The sequence below is a fragment of the Narcine bancroftii genome, chromosome 10 (genome assembly GCF_036971445.1).
Source record: "Narcine bancroftii isolate sNarBan1 chromosome 10, sNarBan1.hap1, whole genome shotgun sequence".
Classification (NCBI taxonomy): domain Eukaryota; kingdom Metazoa; phylum Chordata; class Chondrichthyes; order Torpediniformes; family Narcinidae; genus Narcine; species Narcine bancroftii.
In genome coordinates, this window is record NC_091478.1 from 74,872,515 (window position 1) to 74,887,089 (window position 14,575).

Consider the following 14,575-nt stretch of genomic DNA (forward strand, 5'->3'; position numbering starts at 1 on the left):
TAAATACACTTTGCAAAACCAGAGGCCCCCGCATCACTGTGCACTTCCAGCAATGACGTATGTGGCATTGCTAGCAACAGTCAGTTTATTCAGGAAGTGACAGAATCCAGTGTATGGTGAGGCCTCACTGTCCATCTCCAGCATCCCATGGATGGAGGATGAGAACTAACAGGGCAGATGGTGATCTCTAGTGCCCCATTGCACCCATAAAAGGAAGGGGGCCCAGGGGTCTTGAAGCCACCCAATTACCCAACTCGGTTTGATTCAGCAGTGAAAATGCAGAGAGGAAGATACAAGGAAGAACCACCCGATGTAGTATATGCTCATGCACACCCTTTATTAACAATATTCATTTAGTTTTGTATATGTATATACGTACTGCATATGTGTCTTCTGTATGTGTGTTACGTCTGTATGTGTGCCTGCGTGTTTTGCACCGAGGACTGGAGAACACTGTTTTGTCGGTTTGTACTTGCACAATCGGAAAATAATGAACTTGATACAGTATAAATATCTGTAAAGATGTGCAAAACTAAACACAGGCTACCCTAGCTAATTTTGTTCTAGAACATTTTCCACCTCTACAATTAGATCAAATAAATACTTTTGCATTGAGATTATCAGGGAAAGTTAAAGGAGAACGAAAGCGAGTAATTCAAATACTTTCAATATCTTGCTTGTATCTTCAAGTACTTTGAAAGCAATAAAATCCTCTGCTCTCCTACTTGTAGTCTGAAGTTGAATTCCATTGGTTGCAAAGGGGCAGCGGAGCTGGCAACTGGACTGAAAGGGAGCACTGGGATGGTAGAGATCAAGTGAGTACAAAATGGCAAGCTGACATTGTCCGACTGAATTAACTTTGAGCCTTTGCAGGCCCATGACGATCTTGTTCCAGGGAATAAGGATCAAATCTGGGCACAGTTCTGCAGATATCCCACACAACTGGAGGTGAATGTAAAAGAGACCATGGCCTTATTTTCAAGAAGGGCAGGAGAATTCACCCCCTCCCCTGCACTCAGCCACTGGGGTCCTGGCCAATAGTTATCACTCAACTATGGGATCTTGCTTTGCCTCCTTTCCTACATTACAACAATGTACTGTTTAGGACAGGGATGGCCAGACCTGCCTAACTCAAAAGCCACATATGATAATCTTCAGATGTTTGAGAGCCACAACAATCATACGATGATAAGCCATGCCCACTAACGCTCCCACTGTGAGCCCCGGCTCGTATGCCATGCCCACTAACGCTCCCACTGTGAGCCCCGGCTCATATGCCATGCCCACTAACGCTCCCACTGTGAGCCCCGGCTCGTATGCCATGCCCACTAACGCTCCCACTGTGAGCCCCGGCTCGTATGCCATGCCCACTAACGCTCCCACTGTGAACCCCGGCTCGTATGCCATGCCCACTAACGCTCCCACTGTGAGCCCCGGCTCGTATGCCATGCCCACTAACGCTCCCACTGTGAGCCCCGGCTCGTATGCCATGCCCATTAACGCTCCCACTGTGAGACCCGGCTCGTATGCCATGCCCACTAACGCTCCCACTGTGAGCCCCGGCTCGTATGCCATGCCCACTAATGCTCCCACTGTGAGCACCGGCATTGAAGCCCAATGACTTTGTTGTGTAGCTGACAAGCATCTAAAAGTTCTTTCATGTTAATTATAACTACCAAAGTGTCAAAAAACATTTTACATAATTGGATTAATGGCTTATCATTAATGTTGCAGTAAACACTGTCATGGCAGTGAATCTAGCTCGGCTGGTACATGTACAATCTCACCACCATCATATGTTATTTGGTTTCTGATGTTTCCGTTTGGTGACCAAGCCAAAACGCAGCAAAGGTGAAACACACACTTTATCATCTTGATTTTGAATCGTGAAAGTGTGAAGTTATCTTTATTATCCGTTTCTATTTAGTTTGGGTGACAATTCTCTGGAGGATGTGGGAGCATTGAAACTCGCTGATGTCCTGTCTGTTATGAAAAGTTTGAAGATACTGAAGTAAGTGGCTGCTTTCGATGCTTCATTTATTGCCACCACCTCTTGCCTCACAGGCAGCACATGGTGTGTGGAGACAGGCTTCCCAGAGCAGGATAGTCCCAGTCTCATTATTGAGTTTAATAGCCTTCCTTGTCACCCATTCTACAATCTTCATCAGAAGCTGGTTCTTCCAGCAGGAAAGCCCAGGGCAATTGTATTTCTAACTACTCAACCTGACTTCATGGTTTATGTAGGTGATTGCTTTGGGAGCTTATGCATTTAAACGGAGGCAGGATGTTTAGCTCCTCGATCCTGTACCATGCCACAGTGACAGATCTTTAACCTAACTCTACCTCTCTCAAAATATCCCGTAACAATCATCGATCCATCTGATTGCTGATCGGAACATGTACCTGTTCTGACTCTCACCAGGACACCATTTGAATTGAATAACCACTTCAGTGGAGATCTTAATTAAGGTGTCTTTCTTAGAGGTGAGCCTTGGGGCAGATCAGCCATGATCATGATGAATGGCAAGGCAGATCTGAGGAGCCAAGTGGTCTAATTCCACTCCTGTTCTACTGTACTGAGACTCAGCCAAAGAACGTGGATTGAAGGTTGTTTATCCCACTGCAATGCCTGGATCATTAAATTCAGGTGAATTCAAAGCAGAGTTGTGCAAAAGTTCAGAAATTCACTGTGCCTGCCTGAGCATTCACATGTTAACAGATCTAGGGAGTGAGAGAATATGTTGCTGTTGTTTGAAGAGTGGGGGAAGAGATCGTGTGTGGAGAGTGCTTTATTCTTCAACTAACTGATTTGTCTTCAAGGGAGAGTAAATGGAAGAAGTAGCAAGGATTTGTCTGCTTGATGCAAGAATCAAAACTTTTTTTTAGGGAAGTGTTCCTGACAAAATTTGGACATGAAAAAAGTTAAATGTAATTATTGCAGCAAATTATTTTAATTAAAGTTCAGTATTTTTTTTTTGTTAAGGAGTCTAAACAACAGCAGGCAAAATCTTGTCCAGTCTTAATCCAATATAAATGTTCAGTAAAGTTTGAGTTGAAACTCAATCTATTGTATATTCCATTAAAATGAGACTGGGCAATTAGTTCTGCTCAATGTCTGACATCCAGTTATTTATTCCAGGGAGATTTTCCCAGGATATTCATTGGAATTGCAGTTGTCTGAATTGGAGTTAGAAACTCTCAAAGCACCAGTAATAGGTTTTATTTATCAGCCTATTTGAAAACTTAGCTCAGTTTAGAAAGCAGTTTTATACTTGAAGAGTGAGACAGAGGATTTCTACTGTAAATACATCTGAATGTTGTGACAATAATTTGTTTGCATAATAAACTCTTGTCTACCTTGGAGAATACTGGAAAATGCCATTTCAACCACATGAGGCCGCCCAAACTAGTCAGATCAAATCATGTATACATTAACAATTACATCACATTTGAAAACAGGCCAGCACAGTCCAATCAGCCAGATATTGCCCTGAGTGGCTTTGCTCTAATATTTGGTGGTACAGAGTTCTTCATCACAGTTTCTATGAAATCCTTTAAAAATTTTATATGTCTCAATTAGATCTCTCCCTAATGTTCTCTATTGAAAGGTGTTCGACTCTCACTTCCTATATTTCTGATGGACACCTTGAGACCGGCAGAGCTCCTCCAGCATTTCTGTTTTTACTACAATCAATCTGGGGAGCTTTACATTTGGTTCACTTCAATGATTGTGTCTTCACCAACAGGCTGACACGAAACAACATAACAGCAGTCGGTGGCCAGGAGTTGGTAGAAGCCCTCAGACATTGTCCATCTGTGGAAGAGGTTGAGTAAGTGCGGTGTGTTGTCACATTGATTGGTCACAACATGATTGATCTGCTTGCCTTGAAGAGCGAGTGTTGGTATGATGCTGCCTTCTCCAGAGCTCTACAGGTGAAAGGGTTTGGATTGTTATCTGTGTCGGTGTGAACAGCTGCCAGTCTCTGCTGAAGGGTCGGTCACAAGAGGCATTCCGTTCTCTTCTGCTTCACTATTCAAAGTGCCAGGTGTGGGCTCAGGCAGATGCAGTGAGAATGTTAATGAAGAGACGGTAAAATTGGATCGATGTTAAATTTAAATAGGTAAAAAGGAGGGGTACCTTGGAAAAGCATTTCCACCCATGAACGTTCTTTCCGAAGTCTAAAAGATTGAAAAATTCCTTCCAAATGGCAGAGGAACCTTATATGTAGCATAAGGGAGGAGACAAGGGCAGAGTGGCCTCAGCCCTAGTCCTGTGATATTTAGCAGATATAAAGGGGCAGAGTCACCTCAGGCCTGGTCCATTTTTGTGTGCGTGTGTAGAGGTAAGGGCATAGTGGCCACAAGCCCAGTACCTTTTTGTGCAGCATGAGTATAGAGCAGAGGGGTAAAGTGGCCTCAGGTCTAGACCCTTTGCATGAAGGATGAGAATAGAGTACAAGGGCAGAGTGGCCTTGGGCTCAGTCCCTTTATGTGCAGCATGAATACAGGGACAAAGGCACAGGCACAGTTCCTTGTATGAGTAGAGAGACATAGTGGCCTCAGCCCTAGTCCCATTGTATGGCAGTTGCAAACAGTAGTTGTTGGCCCATGAAAGGGGGCATCCCCCCCCCCAACTGCACCCATGGGTGGGGTGAGCATGGGCACCACACAGGCAATTCCCAAGATTAGATGCAATGCAGATCCCCAAGCTGTGACAACTGTGCCACTGGGCTACCATGAACACGGAGTTCATCAATTTGGCAACATTTCATTTCTTCACTGCCTTCTGTTACAAGACCAAACCAGCAACCACAAAGAAGGCATATCACTCAAGGGTAAAGATGAACAATTACTTTATTACAAAAATTCACCTTCAAACTTTAATTCAAAACTCCCCCCCCCCCCCCCCCACTTTTATAACAATGCCCATTGGTTACTATGCAAATTTCTCTAACAGTGTAAAACTAATAAATTTCCCAGCCTAAATATAACATATGTAATTAAAGTCTAAGTTATATTTCCAACCAGCCCACAGAAAAACTTAGACACAAAACACACAAGACTCACAAAACTTCGATCTCAACCGAAGCAAAGATCATAAACAAAATTCTGTTTGTTTGGTAAACTGAAGCCAAAAGATCTTTGTGAGAGAGAGAGAGAAAGAGAGAGAGAGAGAGAGAGAGAGAGAGAGAGAGAGAGAGAGAGAGAGAGAGAGAGGGAGAGAGAGAGAACAAAATTCGAAGTTGTCTTGTGTTGCTTGCAGAGAGAGGAACAATGGCTTGTTCCGGATCCTTCTGGCTGCCTTTGGAATGATCATCCCTTTTAAAATGCCCAACATTCTAAACTGCCTTCCAGACAATGACTCATGTTTTGGGCCTCCTTCCACTTCACAGCCACACCTAGTGGTGGTTTGTCTTTCAAGTCCAGAAATTTCTAGATCATCTTCTGCACATACCCAGTCTGTCTCCCACTCTCTCAGCAGTCCACCTTCACCTTGGCTCTCTAAGGCAAATTGTCACTTTCCAACACAAAACCACACAACACATAGGCCAATACATAACACAGAACTCTGTAACACTTTGTAAATCAAAGTATTGAGTACAGGAGTTGGGATGTTACGGTAAAGTTGTACAAGACACAAATTTGGAGTATTGTGTGCAGATATCAATAAGATAAAAATAGTCCAGAGAAGATTTACTAGGATGTTGAGTGGACTCCAGGAACTGAGGTGCAGAGAGAGATTAAACAGGTTGAGGACTTTATTCCCTGGAGCATAGAAGAATGAGGGAGATTTCACAGAGGTATTTAAAATTTTGAAGGGGATAGACAGAGTAAATATAGGTAGGTTTTTTCTACTGAGGGTAGGTGAGATACAAACTAGAGGATATGGGTTAAGATTGAAAGGGGAAAGTTTTAGGGGGATCATTCAGGGGAACTTCTTCAACACAGAGAGTGGTGGGAGTGTGGAACGAGCTACCAGCTGAAGTGGTGAATGCAGGCACAATTTTAACATTTAAGAAGAATTTGGACAGGTACGTGGATGGGAGGGGTATGAAGGTGGAGGTCAGTGAGACGAGGCAAAAAATGGTTCAGCACAGACTAGAAACGCCGAAGACCTGTTTCTGTGCTGTAATGTTCTAAGGTAAATGCCATCCAAGGCAATGCACGATGTATTTAGAACTATTATCCAGTGCTGCATCTGGTCACCAGACTCATGGAGGGTGTCAGAAATAAAACTTCTCACACATGAGTCTCTTTAAAACTGATGACACGACAAGCTTTATTTACAAGTCTGCAGAGTTGGACTCAACTGGCTTCTCACCAGTTAAGCCCCGATACATACAGTGCATTGATTTTTATACCCTTATTGTTTGCCCTTCCCCTTCTTATTAATACTGTATTAATTGGTTAGTATTGCAAAAGCATTCTAAGTATAACTGCATTTTTAATTATCACGTTCGTTACGTACGCTGTGAACTCTACATACACTAAATTCTGTTTCTCACCCTTCTTATCAATCCTTTGTCTCCTGCATGTCTCTCACTATGACCATGAAAAGATAGGTTTTAAAAAAAAACATATCCAGCTGAACCTTTTGTCCTTGGCTGCTAGTAAGCTCCCTGTCCGTTCTGGCTTCCCTTTTTATGATTAATCATCACATTTTAACTTAAGTCATTTTAACCTAAATTCTCTATATAACAGAGGGAGCGAGGAGTGTTGGGGCAGGAGAAGGAATATGCTTCCTCAGAAAGATGAGCCCCATGAGCATTGGACCTAACCAGGGTACTTCCCTCTTCCTGTCTGTTGTTGTAGCTGTTGAGATTTTAGTGTTAAGGCAGGCAACATCAATCTCCTTCAGAACTGGAGAATTCTCATTTGGAAACTACCTGGTACCAGCACAGGGGGCTGAGGGCAACAGGGACATTTAATAATTTGTACCAAAGCTCAGGAAAATCAAAGCTCAGCACAGTCATTGTTTCTTTTCCCTGAAAATTAGTCCTATCCTAATTTCTCCTTCAGATTTCAAAAATGCGTTCACTTATTAAAATCTAATAATTAGAGAAATAGAAAGTACTTTGGGTGGGATGGCGTAGTCTGATACAGAGCCTGCGGTCGGGACCAGGGTTCAAATCCGGCGCTTTCTGAACATTCTCCCTGTGTCTGTTTGGGGCTCCGCTTTTCTCCTACCATTCCAAATGTACAAGATTATAGGTCAGTTGGGTGTAATTGGGCCGCATAGGCTCATGGACCGGAAGGGCCTGTTACCATGCTTTATGGTTAAATTTAAAAATTTTGGTTTGTACTTAAGTTGAAGACATTTTAGCCCAGATTTTTTTCCAGGGTTTATTTAGTCAAGTGCTCTGGGTGCCATTGCATGTACAGTAAAACTCCCGCTACCTGGCACCTATGGGGATTGGTAGATGCCAGATAAGTGAGTTTTCTGATTGCTTGAGGCTCACTCTTAACAATGCCCAACTAATACACCTGCATTAGGAATAAACAGTTTAAAAGACAAAAATACTATACTGTATTTATACTGAACAAATTTCACTTGCATGAATGTTTAAACCTTAAATCATTTTACTTTATTTTCTGTCACATTCTTTGAAAACATTTAATTGTCACTGCGTCTGCAGGTTCTTCCTCCTCCACGTGGCCTCCAGAAAGATAAACAATAATATTACAGATAATTACCCATCCCCATCCCTCAAGTTTACAGATAAAGCATTACAATATTATACTAATAAAGATAAAGCAAGGATAATGAGTCACCTTGCAAGTCAGTGCACCAACCAGTTCTTCATCCTGGGCGACGCCATTGCTGTTTCACATAACTTTATTCAAGCACCTGCTACGAGCAAAGCACAACCAAGGCACTCCGCTGGCTGAATGTTTGCTCCCATCTTCACCAAAGGTTTATTTTTTAAAAAATTTAGATATACAGCATTGTAACAGGCCAATTCAGCCCTAAGAGTCCGTCCTGCCCAACTTACACCCCATAACCTACACCCCTGGTACGTTTCAAACGGTGGGAGGGTACAGAAACCCCTGGAGAAACCTCACGCAGACAAGGAGAGAACATACAAACTCCTTACAGAAACCTGGGAGTCGAACCCAGATCCAGTCCGGATTGCTAGCGCTGTAAAGGCATTGTAACCGCTATGCCAACCGTTTATGTGTTAATTCAGAGAACATTTACTCTTCCAATTTTAAACATTTATTTTTTTCTTATTTATTCTATTAATAAATATTTTTTTTTTTGCCTGTTGCTTGAATTCTAGATTATAGGGTTTTTCTGTCAATGCTAAACTGATGCAGCTCTTTTCTTCTACCTTGGTGTTGAATGTAGAATATTGATTGCAATCTTTTCTTGCCCATATCCCACACCAGTAGGAGCAATTTTCTGACTTTTTCTAAGAAGTCCAATGAGATTTGGCATGCTGTCGAATACTCTATCAAACATCTACAAGTGCACTGTGGAAAGCATGCTGGTTGGGTTGCATCATGGCCTGGGTAGATAATTTGAATGCCCAGGTATACCGAAGGCTGCAAAAAGTGGGAAATATAGGCCCCGACCTCCCGTCCATTAAACTCATCTACGTGAGGCACTGCCTCAAGAAGGCAGTGAACATCATAAAGGACCCCCATTATCCTGGTCACAATCTCTGTCTGCTGCTACCTTCATGAAGAAAGTACAGAAACCTTCATGAAGAAAGCCTGAAGTCAGAAACAGATTCAGAATTTACTGTAGTGCACACGAGTTATGAAATGCGTTGCTTTGCTGCATTGTTATGCATAACAGGTTAAAAAATTGCTATTCCTTACATTTCCATAAATAAAGTAGTTACAAAAATCTTCGAAAGAAGAGAAAAAAGTGAGGTAGTGTCTATGGTTCATTATCTGATGGCAGAGGGGAAGAAGGTGATTTTGTACCGCTGAGTGTTCATGTTCAGGCTCCTGAATCTGATGGGACCAGTGTGAAGAGGCCATGGCCTGGGTGGTAAGGATCCTTGATGATAGAGACTGCTTTCTTTTTCTTGAAAATGTTATTTATAGTTTTACATTCATATTAGCCAGGTATTATAGGGGAACAATCCTCCCCTTTTACAGGTCATTGTTTTTCCTTCCCCCCCCCCCCCCCCCAAATCCTTCATCCTCCCTCCTACTTCAACCCAAGTAAAAGCATAAAAATCAATTATTAAAAATTAGAGGCTGCTTTCTTAAGACACCGCCTCTAGTAGGAGTGAAGATTCGGCCCATGATGTCACTGGCTGAGTTCCCAACTCTCTGCAGCCTTTTCCTGTCCTGCATTGGTACCTCCATATCAGACAGTCTCTCCACAGTACATGGTACACCTGTAGAAGTTTGCAAGAGTCATTGATGACATACCAAATCTTCTCAAACACCTCACAAAGTATAGCCACTAGTGAGTGAGCCATCTTCATGAAAGCCCCAAGATAGATCTCTGGAGACACCCATGAATTTGAAGTTCTTTAACCTTTCTCCTGGTTTCCCCCTTCCTTACATCCACAGCCAGCTCCTTGGTTTTGTTAATGCTGAGTGCAAGGTTGCAGTTGTGACCACCCCTCAACAAGCTGATCTATCTCCCTTCTGTACATTTCCTCATTACTGACAACTGTGCCTCTGGGTTCAAGAACAGTTTTTGCCCCAGAGGTTATCGAACCTTTGAAATCCCCTCACAACCAGAGCCATAAACTCCTCTAGTGTGGCAGCGCACATCCTCATGGCGAACCGGCCCCACTTGTATCGCCATGTGGCGGGGCAGCCATAGGAAAATGGCGTCGTCAGAAGCTTCTCTCTGACTCCAACATCCCTTCCATCGCGTACCCTGGGCAGCGATTAGGATGCCACAATGCACCAGGTGACTGAGCTCAGGCTGCCCAAAGGGGCGTGCTGAATTTGAATAAAAACAGTCATTAACGACCCTCAACATGGTGGCTGTGTTTCTTCCACTGCTCACACCACCACACTGGCACCATTAAAAGATCTGAGTGCACTACATTTTCTTGTACTACTATAACTGCGAATATATATTTATCTTTTATATTTATTATCTCTTTCTGTAATCGGGTAATTTAATTTATACTATTGTAGTTGATTTTATTTACAAAAATTCTTATTCAGGAACAATTTTGATGCATATGTACATTGTTCTCATTATCACTTAGTTTGTCCAGGAACAGTATCGGCAATGAGGCTGCAGAAAAGTTAGCTAAAGCCCTTCCAAAGATGCCTTGTTTAAAGATTCTGAAGTAAGTGTTGTTTTGCCTTCTCCTGCTTCTTTGCTGTGACTGAGAATATCAGTGTATTTGATGCAGTTTATTAATGCCAAACAAATTTTAATCAGTTGGGAGTGCCACTTGTGTTGGGATTTTTCACTGTTAAGGATAACTGATTGACCACATTCTGAGGCCTGGGTTGTATAACTTGAGAAATTTCTGGAATGGGACAAAGTCATGATGGGTAGAGGGGAAACAATAATCCAACCCCACATCCAAATCCCGGCACAACACTAATTTTATGCCTTGAAATTGGAGAAATGGACTGTGGAAAAAATCCGGGATTCTCCACAAACCTGCAAATTTCCCACCTGCAGTTAAATCTATTTGTGCTTGGCTGAAATTCAAGGTTTAAACTGAGTAATAATTGATCATTGAAAAAAAGTGTTGATATTGAAAACCTGAAATAAGAACACTGAATGGTGATGAACTCTGTGGGCTACCTGTGTACAGAGAGGAAAAGCTAATGTTTCTGGCCAATAACTTTCTGTTCTGTATAATAACAATGTAATATTTCTCTGATCAGCCTTCACTCCTGTGGTCTTGACACTGATGGTGGATTAAGCCTGGCACAGGTTTTTATGTATTGCCCAACCCTCATGGAGCTAAGGTGAGAAATTTACCCTTTTATTAATAGATCCAAATTGATTGCTGCCATTACTGAACAAGAAATATTTTTTTTTATATACGGAGAACTTGAATGCCATATGTTGTTACTGACTCATTTGTCACTGTGAGGTAAAGAAAGCAGTCTTACATGGATGAAGGAAACGTGTGCAAATTCTTTGCTGAACCATTTTAGAAGGAAGTGTGTTTCTATTCTGGACGGTTGACCAGTTAATCAAGATACCCAATATGCTGGTAATCTCTCATTTCAATAAATACTGAACGATTAGCTACACTCAGAACTGAGCCAGTAACCACAATAAATAGATGGTCCCCCAGTACTTTGGTCAGCAGATCAGTATATTTGGAGCTTCCTTCTGGTCATTCGCCCCTCCCTCCCCCCCCCCCCCTTCATTTCATGACATCAGGGTCAGTCAGTGCTTTGCAAGTCTTATTGAATGTTGCCGAGGGATGGTTGGAACTGTTAAGGGTACTGAAGGCCTTGTTAGAGATGGGGCTTTAAGGAGCATGTTAAAGGAAGGAGGAGGTTCCAGACCTTCGGTCCAGAAGTATTGCCCCCACTGGTAGATCACTTTCAAGGGCTGGAATTGAAGGAGGTCAGATATTTATGGACATTAAAATTGCAGAGGTAAGGAAGGTAAAGATCCTGGAAAGACTTGGGGTCCATTTAAGGAAGGATCCATGTTTGCTTCACTGTTATTACATGCTTTTTGGTGCACAATGCTGTACAACTCCAAATGGATTTTCTTTCTCCCTGCAGCTTATCTGAAAATAATATTGGGACTGCAGGAATAATGGAGCTTGGACTGGCACTGAGAAGCCTGAAATCTTTAAAGAAGTTGAGGCAAGTGCTCCTATCCAACGTGATGAGTTTAAATGGGGACCCATGTCATATAATCATAGATTCACTTTCAATCTGCATTCCAGAATTTAAACCTCATAAGCTTTGAAATTGTTGAATAAGATTCTTTTTCTGTTCAAAGCCAACCATACGTTCCCATTGTTGTTTCTATACCAGCCAGGTGATGAGAAATGCTTATATCCTTTCTTAAAAGAAGAGAAGCAACTCAGTTTTAGTAACCTCTCGTGGCTTCACAGTTACCATGTCAGATTTTTATTTCATTGGCTTAATTCTCCAGTTACCATGGTGGGATTTGATCTTTGCCTCAGGACCATTATTCCATTTGGGGAACCATTATGTGACTGTACCCACACGCAGCACACTGTAGGTAATATCTCCACTCAGTAAATGATGGAAATCTCAGAATCGGAATTTATTGTCATGAGCCTATTGCAAAATTTGTTGTTTTTCAGCAGCGTTACCGTGCAAATATTGCTAAAAACTACATTTGAAAATAAGTAAATTAGTTCAAAAATAAAAGAAAGTGAGGTAGAGTCTATGGTTCATTGTCCACTCAGAAATCTGATGGCAGAGGAGAAGAAGCTGTGCTGGTGCCACTGGGTGTGTCTCTTCAGGCTCCTGTACCACCTTCCTGATGGTAGCAATGTGAAGGTAGTGGAGACCCTTGAGGATAGAGGTTGCTTTCTTAAGACACCGCCACTTGAAGATGTCCTTGATGGAATGAAGACTGGTGTTGTGATTGGGCTGGCTGTGTTTTTCTTGTCCTGTGCATTGGCATTTCCATACCAGACAATGATGCAACCAGCCAGAATGCTCTTCATGGAACACCTGTAGAAATGTGCGAGTCTCTGATAACTTACCAAATCTCCTCAAACTCACAACGAAGTATAGCTGCTGGCAAGCCTTCTTCATGATTGCATCGACTTGAAGGCCACAAAATAGGTCTTCAGAGATGTTGACACCTGGGGACTTAAAGTTCTTGACCTTCTCCACTGCTGACCCCTTGATGAGGACTGATTTCTGTTCTCCCAGTCTCCCCTTTCATAATCAGTTCCTTAGTTTTGCTAACGTTAAGCACAAAGTTGTTGTTGTGACACCACTGAACCAGATGATCTATCTCCTTCCTGTACGCTTCCTCATTGCTCTCTGTGATTCTGCCGACACCATTAGTGTCATTGGCAAATTTGTAGACGGCATTGGAATTGTGCCTAGTCACAACAGTCTTGGGTGCAGGGTGAGTAGAGCAGTGGGTTAAGCACGTATCCTTGAGGTGCGCCTGTGCCGATCGTCAGTGAGGAGGAGGTGTTGTTTACGATTCACACAGACTGTGGTCTTCTGATGAGGAAGTCAAAGATCCAGTTGCAGGCAATGTGGTGGGGAGGGGGGAATGTGGAGGCCCAGGGTTTAGAGCTTGTAGAATAGCACTGATGGTGTTGAAAGCTGAGCTGTAGTTGAAGAGAGCAGCCTGAATAAGAATTCTTGGGGATTGAAAATTTGAGCATAGGAATTTTTAAAGATGTTTTAATGGTAATTATGATGTTAGTAGATATTAAAATTCTGGTGCCCAGACAGGTGATTGTCTATCATCCTTCAATGGTTGATAACGCTGCCTGAGTTTGAAGCTTGCCTGAGCAAGATTTATCGAGAGACTTGAAGGCAAATGCCCACATTGTCACCACTGAGCAGAGACTCCAGCATTGTCAAATGTTTACTCATTCAGAGGGACATTGAACCAGGCTGTGTGTGTGCTCTCTCATCTGAATGTGAAGATTGCCATGCATGAATCCAATGAAGAGCAAGTAATCATACCTCCCCCCAAATATTTTATTGGTCATCTGTGGGATCTTGCTGTGCAAAGATGGGCTGCCAAGATGTTTTTCAGTGGGGTAATCACTAAATTTAGAAATACTTTGTTCATCAAGGACTTTGAAATATGCATAGATAGTGAAAGGTGCACTTCATTCTTTCAGCTCTGATCTGAGTTCATAGCTGTACAGGATCTAAGGGCTGAATGGCCAACTCTGCTTTCACTAATCTACCTTTAAGTGTTCTCCTTGCAGCAACAATGACAGAGCAAATCATGTCAGGAATCACCAGCAGCTTGTGTAAATCACTGAATGTGCGCTGGTGTGGTCATTGGTGAACAAACTTGTGTAAATCACTGAATGTGCGCTGGTGTGGTCATTGGTGAACAAACTTGTGTAAATCACTGAATGTGCGCTGGTGTGGTCATTGGTGAACAAACTTGTGTAAATCACTGAATGTGCGCTGGTGTGCTCATTGGTGAACAAACTTGTGTAAATCACTGAATGTGCGCTGGTGTGGTCATTGGTGAACAAACTCTTAGCCCATATCGTTGCTGTCCGATTACTTCCCTCTCCTTCCCCCTTGGAGCCTGATCCGAGTATTAAAATGAATTGGATGGATGCATGGTTAGGATGAGTTTAGAGCAGTGGTTTTCAAACTGCCCCCCCTCCTCATAAACTCACATTCCACCTTAAGCAATCCCTATGCCACAAGTGCTCTGTGATTAGTAAGGGATTGCTTAAAGTGGGATGTGAATGGAAAGAAAAAGGTTTGAAATCCACTGTTTTAATCGTACCTAATTGGCTCGTTATGTGCACGGTTTTATCTCTCCAAAGGAAATGGGTCAATGGCAATTTTTCTCAAGCAAAATGTTTCAGTAACAATTGGGTGTAGAGCAGTGGTTCTCAATCTTCCCTTCCCACTCACATACCACCTTAAGCAATCCCTTACAGAGCACTTGTGGCATAGGGATTACTTA

The 14,575-nt window shown here is 42.5% G+C and overlaps 1 protein-coding gene across 1 annotated transcript in view; it reads left to right on the forward strand.

Annotated features, from left to right (window-relative positions):
- nlrc5 (NLR family, CARD domain containing 5) overlaps nucleotides 1–14,575 on the forward strand; it is a 172,583-nt gene that overhangs the window by 134,549 nt on the left and 23,459 nt on the right. The window contains exons 43-48 of the mRNA XM_069901371.1: nucleotides 732–815; nucleotides 1,928–2,011; nucleotides 3,747–3,830; nucleotides 10,191–10,274; nucleotides 10,828–10,911; nucleotides 11,689–11,772. Coding sequence (XP_069757472.1) covers nucleotides 732–815; nucleotides 1,928–2,011; nucleotides 3,747–3,830; nucleotides 10,191–10,274; nucleotides 10,828–10,911; nucleotides 11,689–11,772 — 504 coding nt within the window. The remainder of the gene's footprint in view (nucleotides 1–731; nucleotides 816–1,927; nucleotides 2,012–3,746; nucleotides 3,831–10,190; nucleotides 10,275–10,827; nucleotides 10,912–11,688; nucleotides 11,773–14,575) is intronic.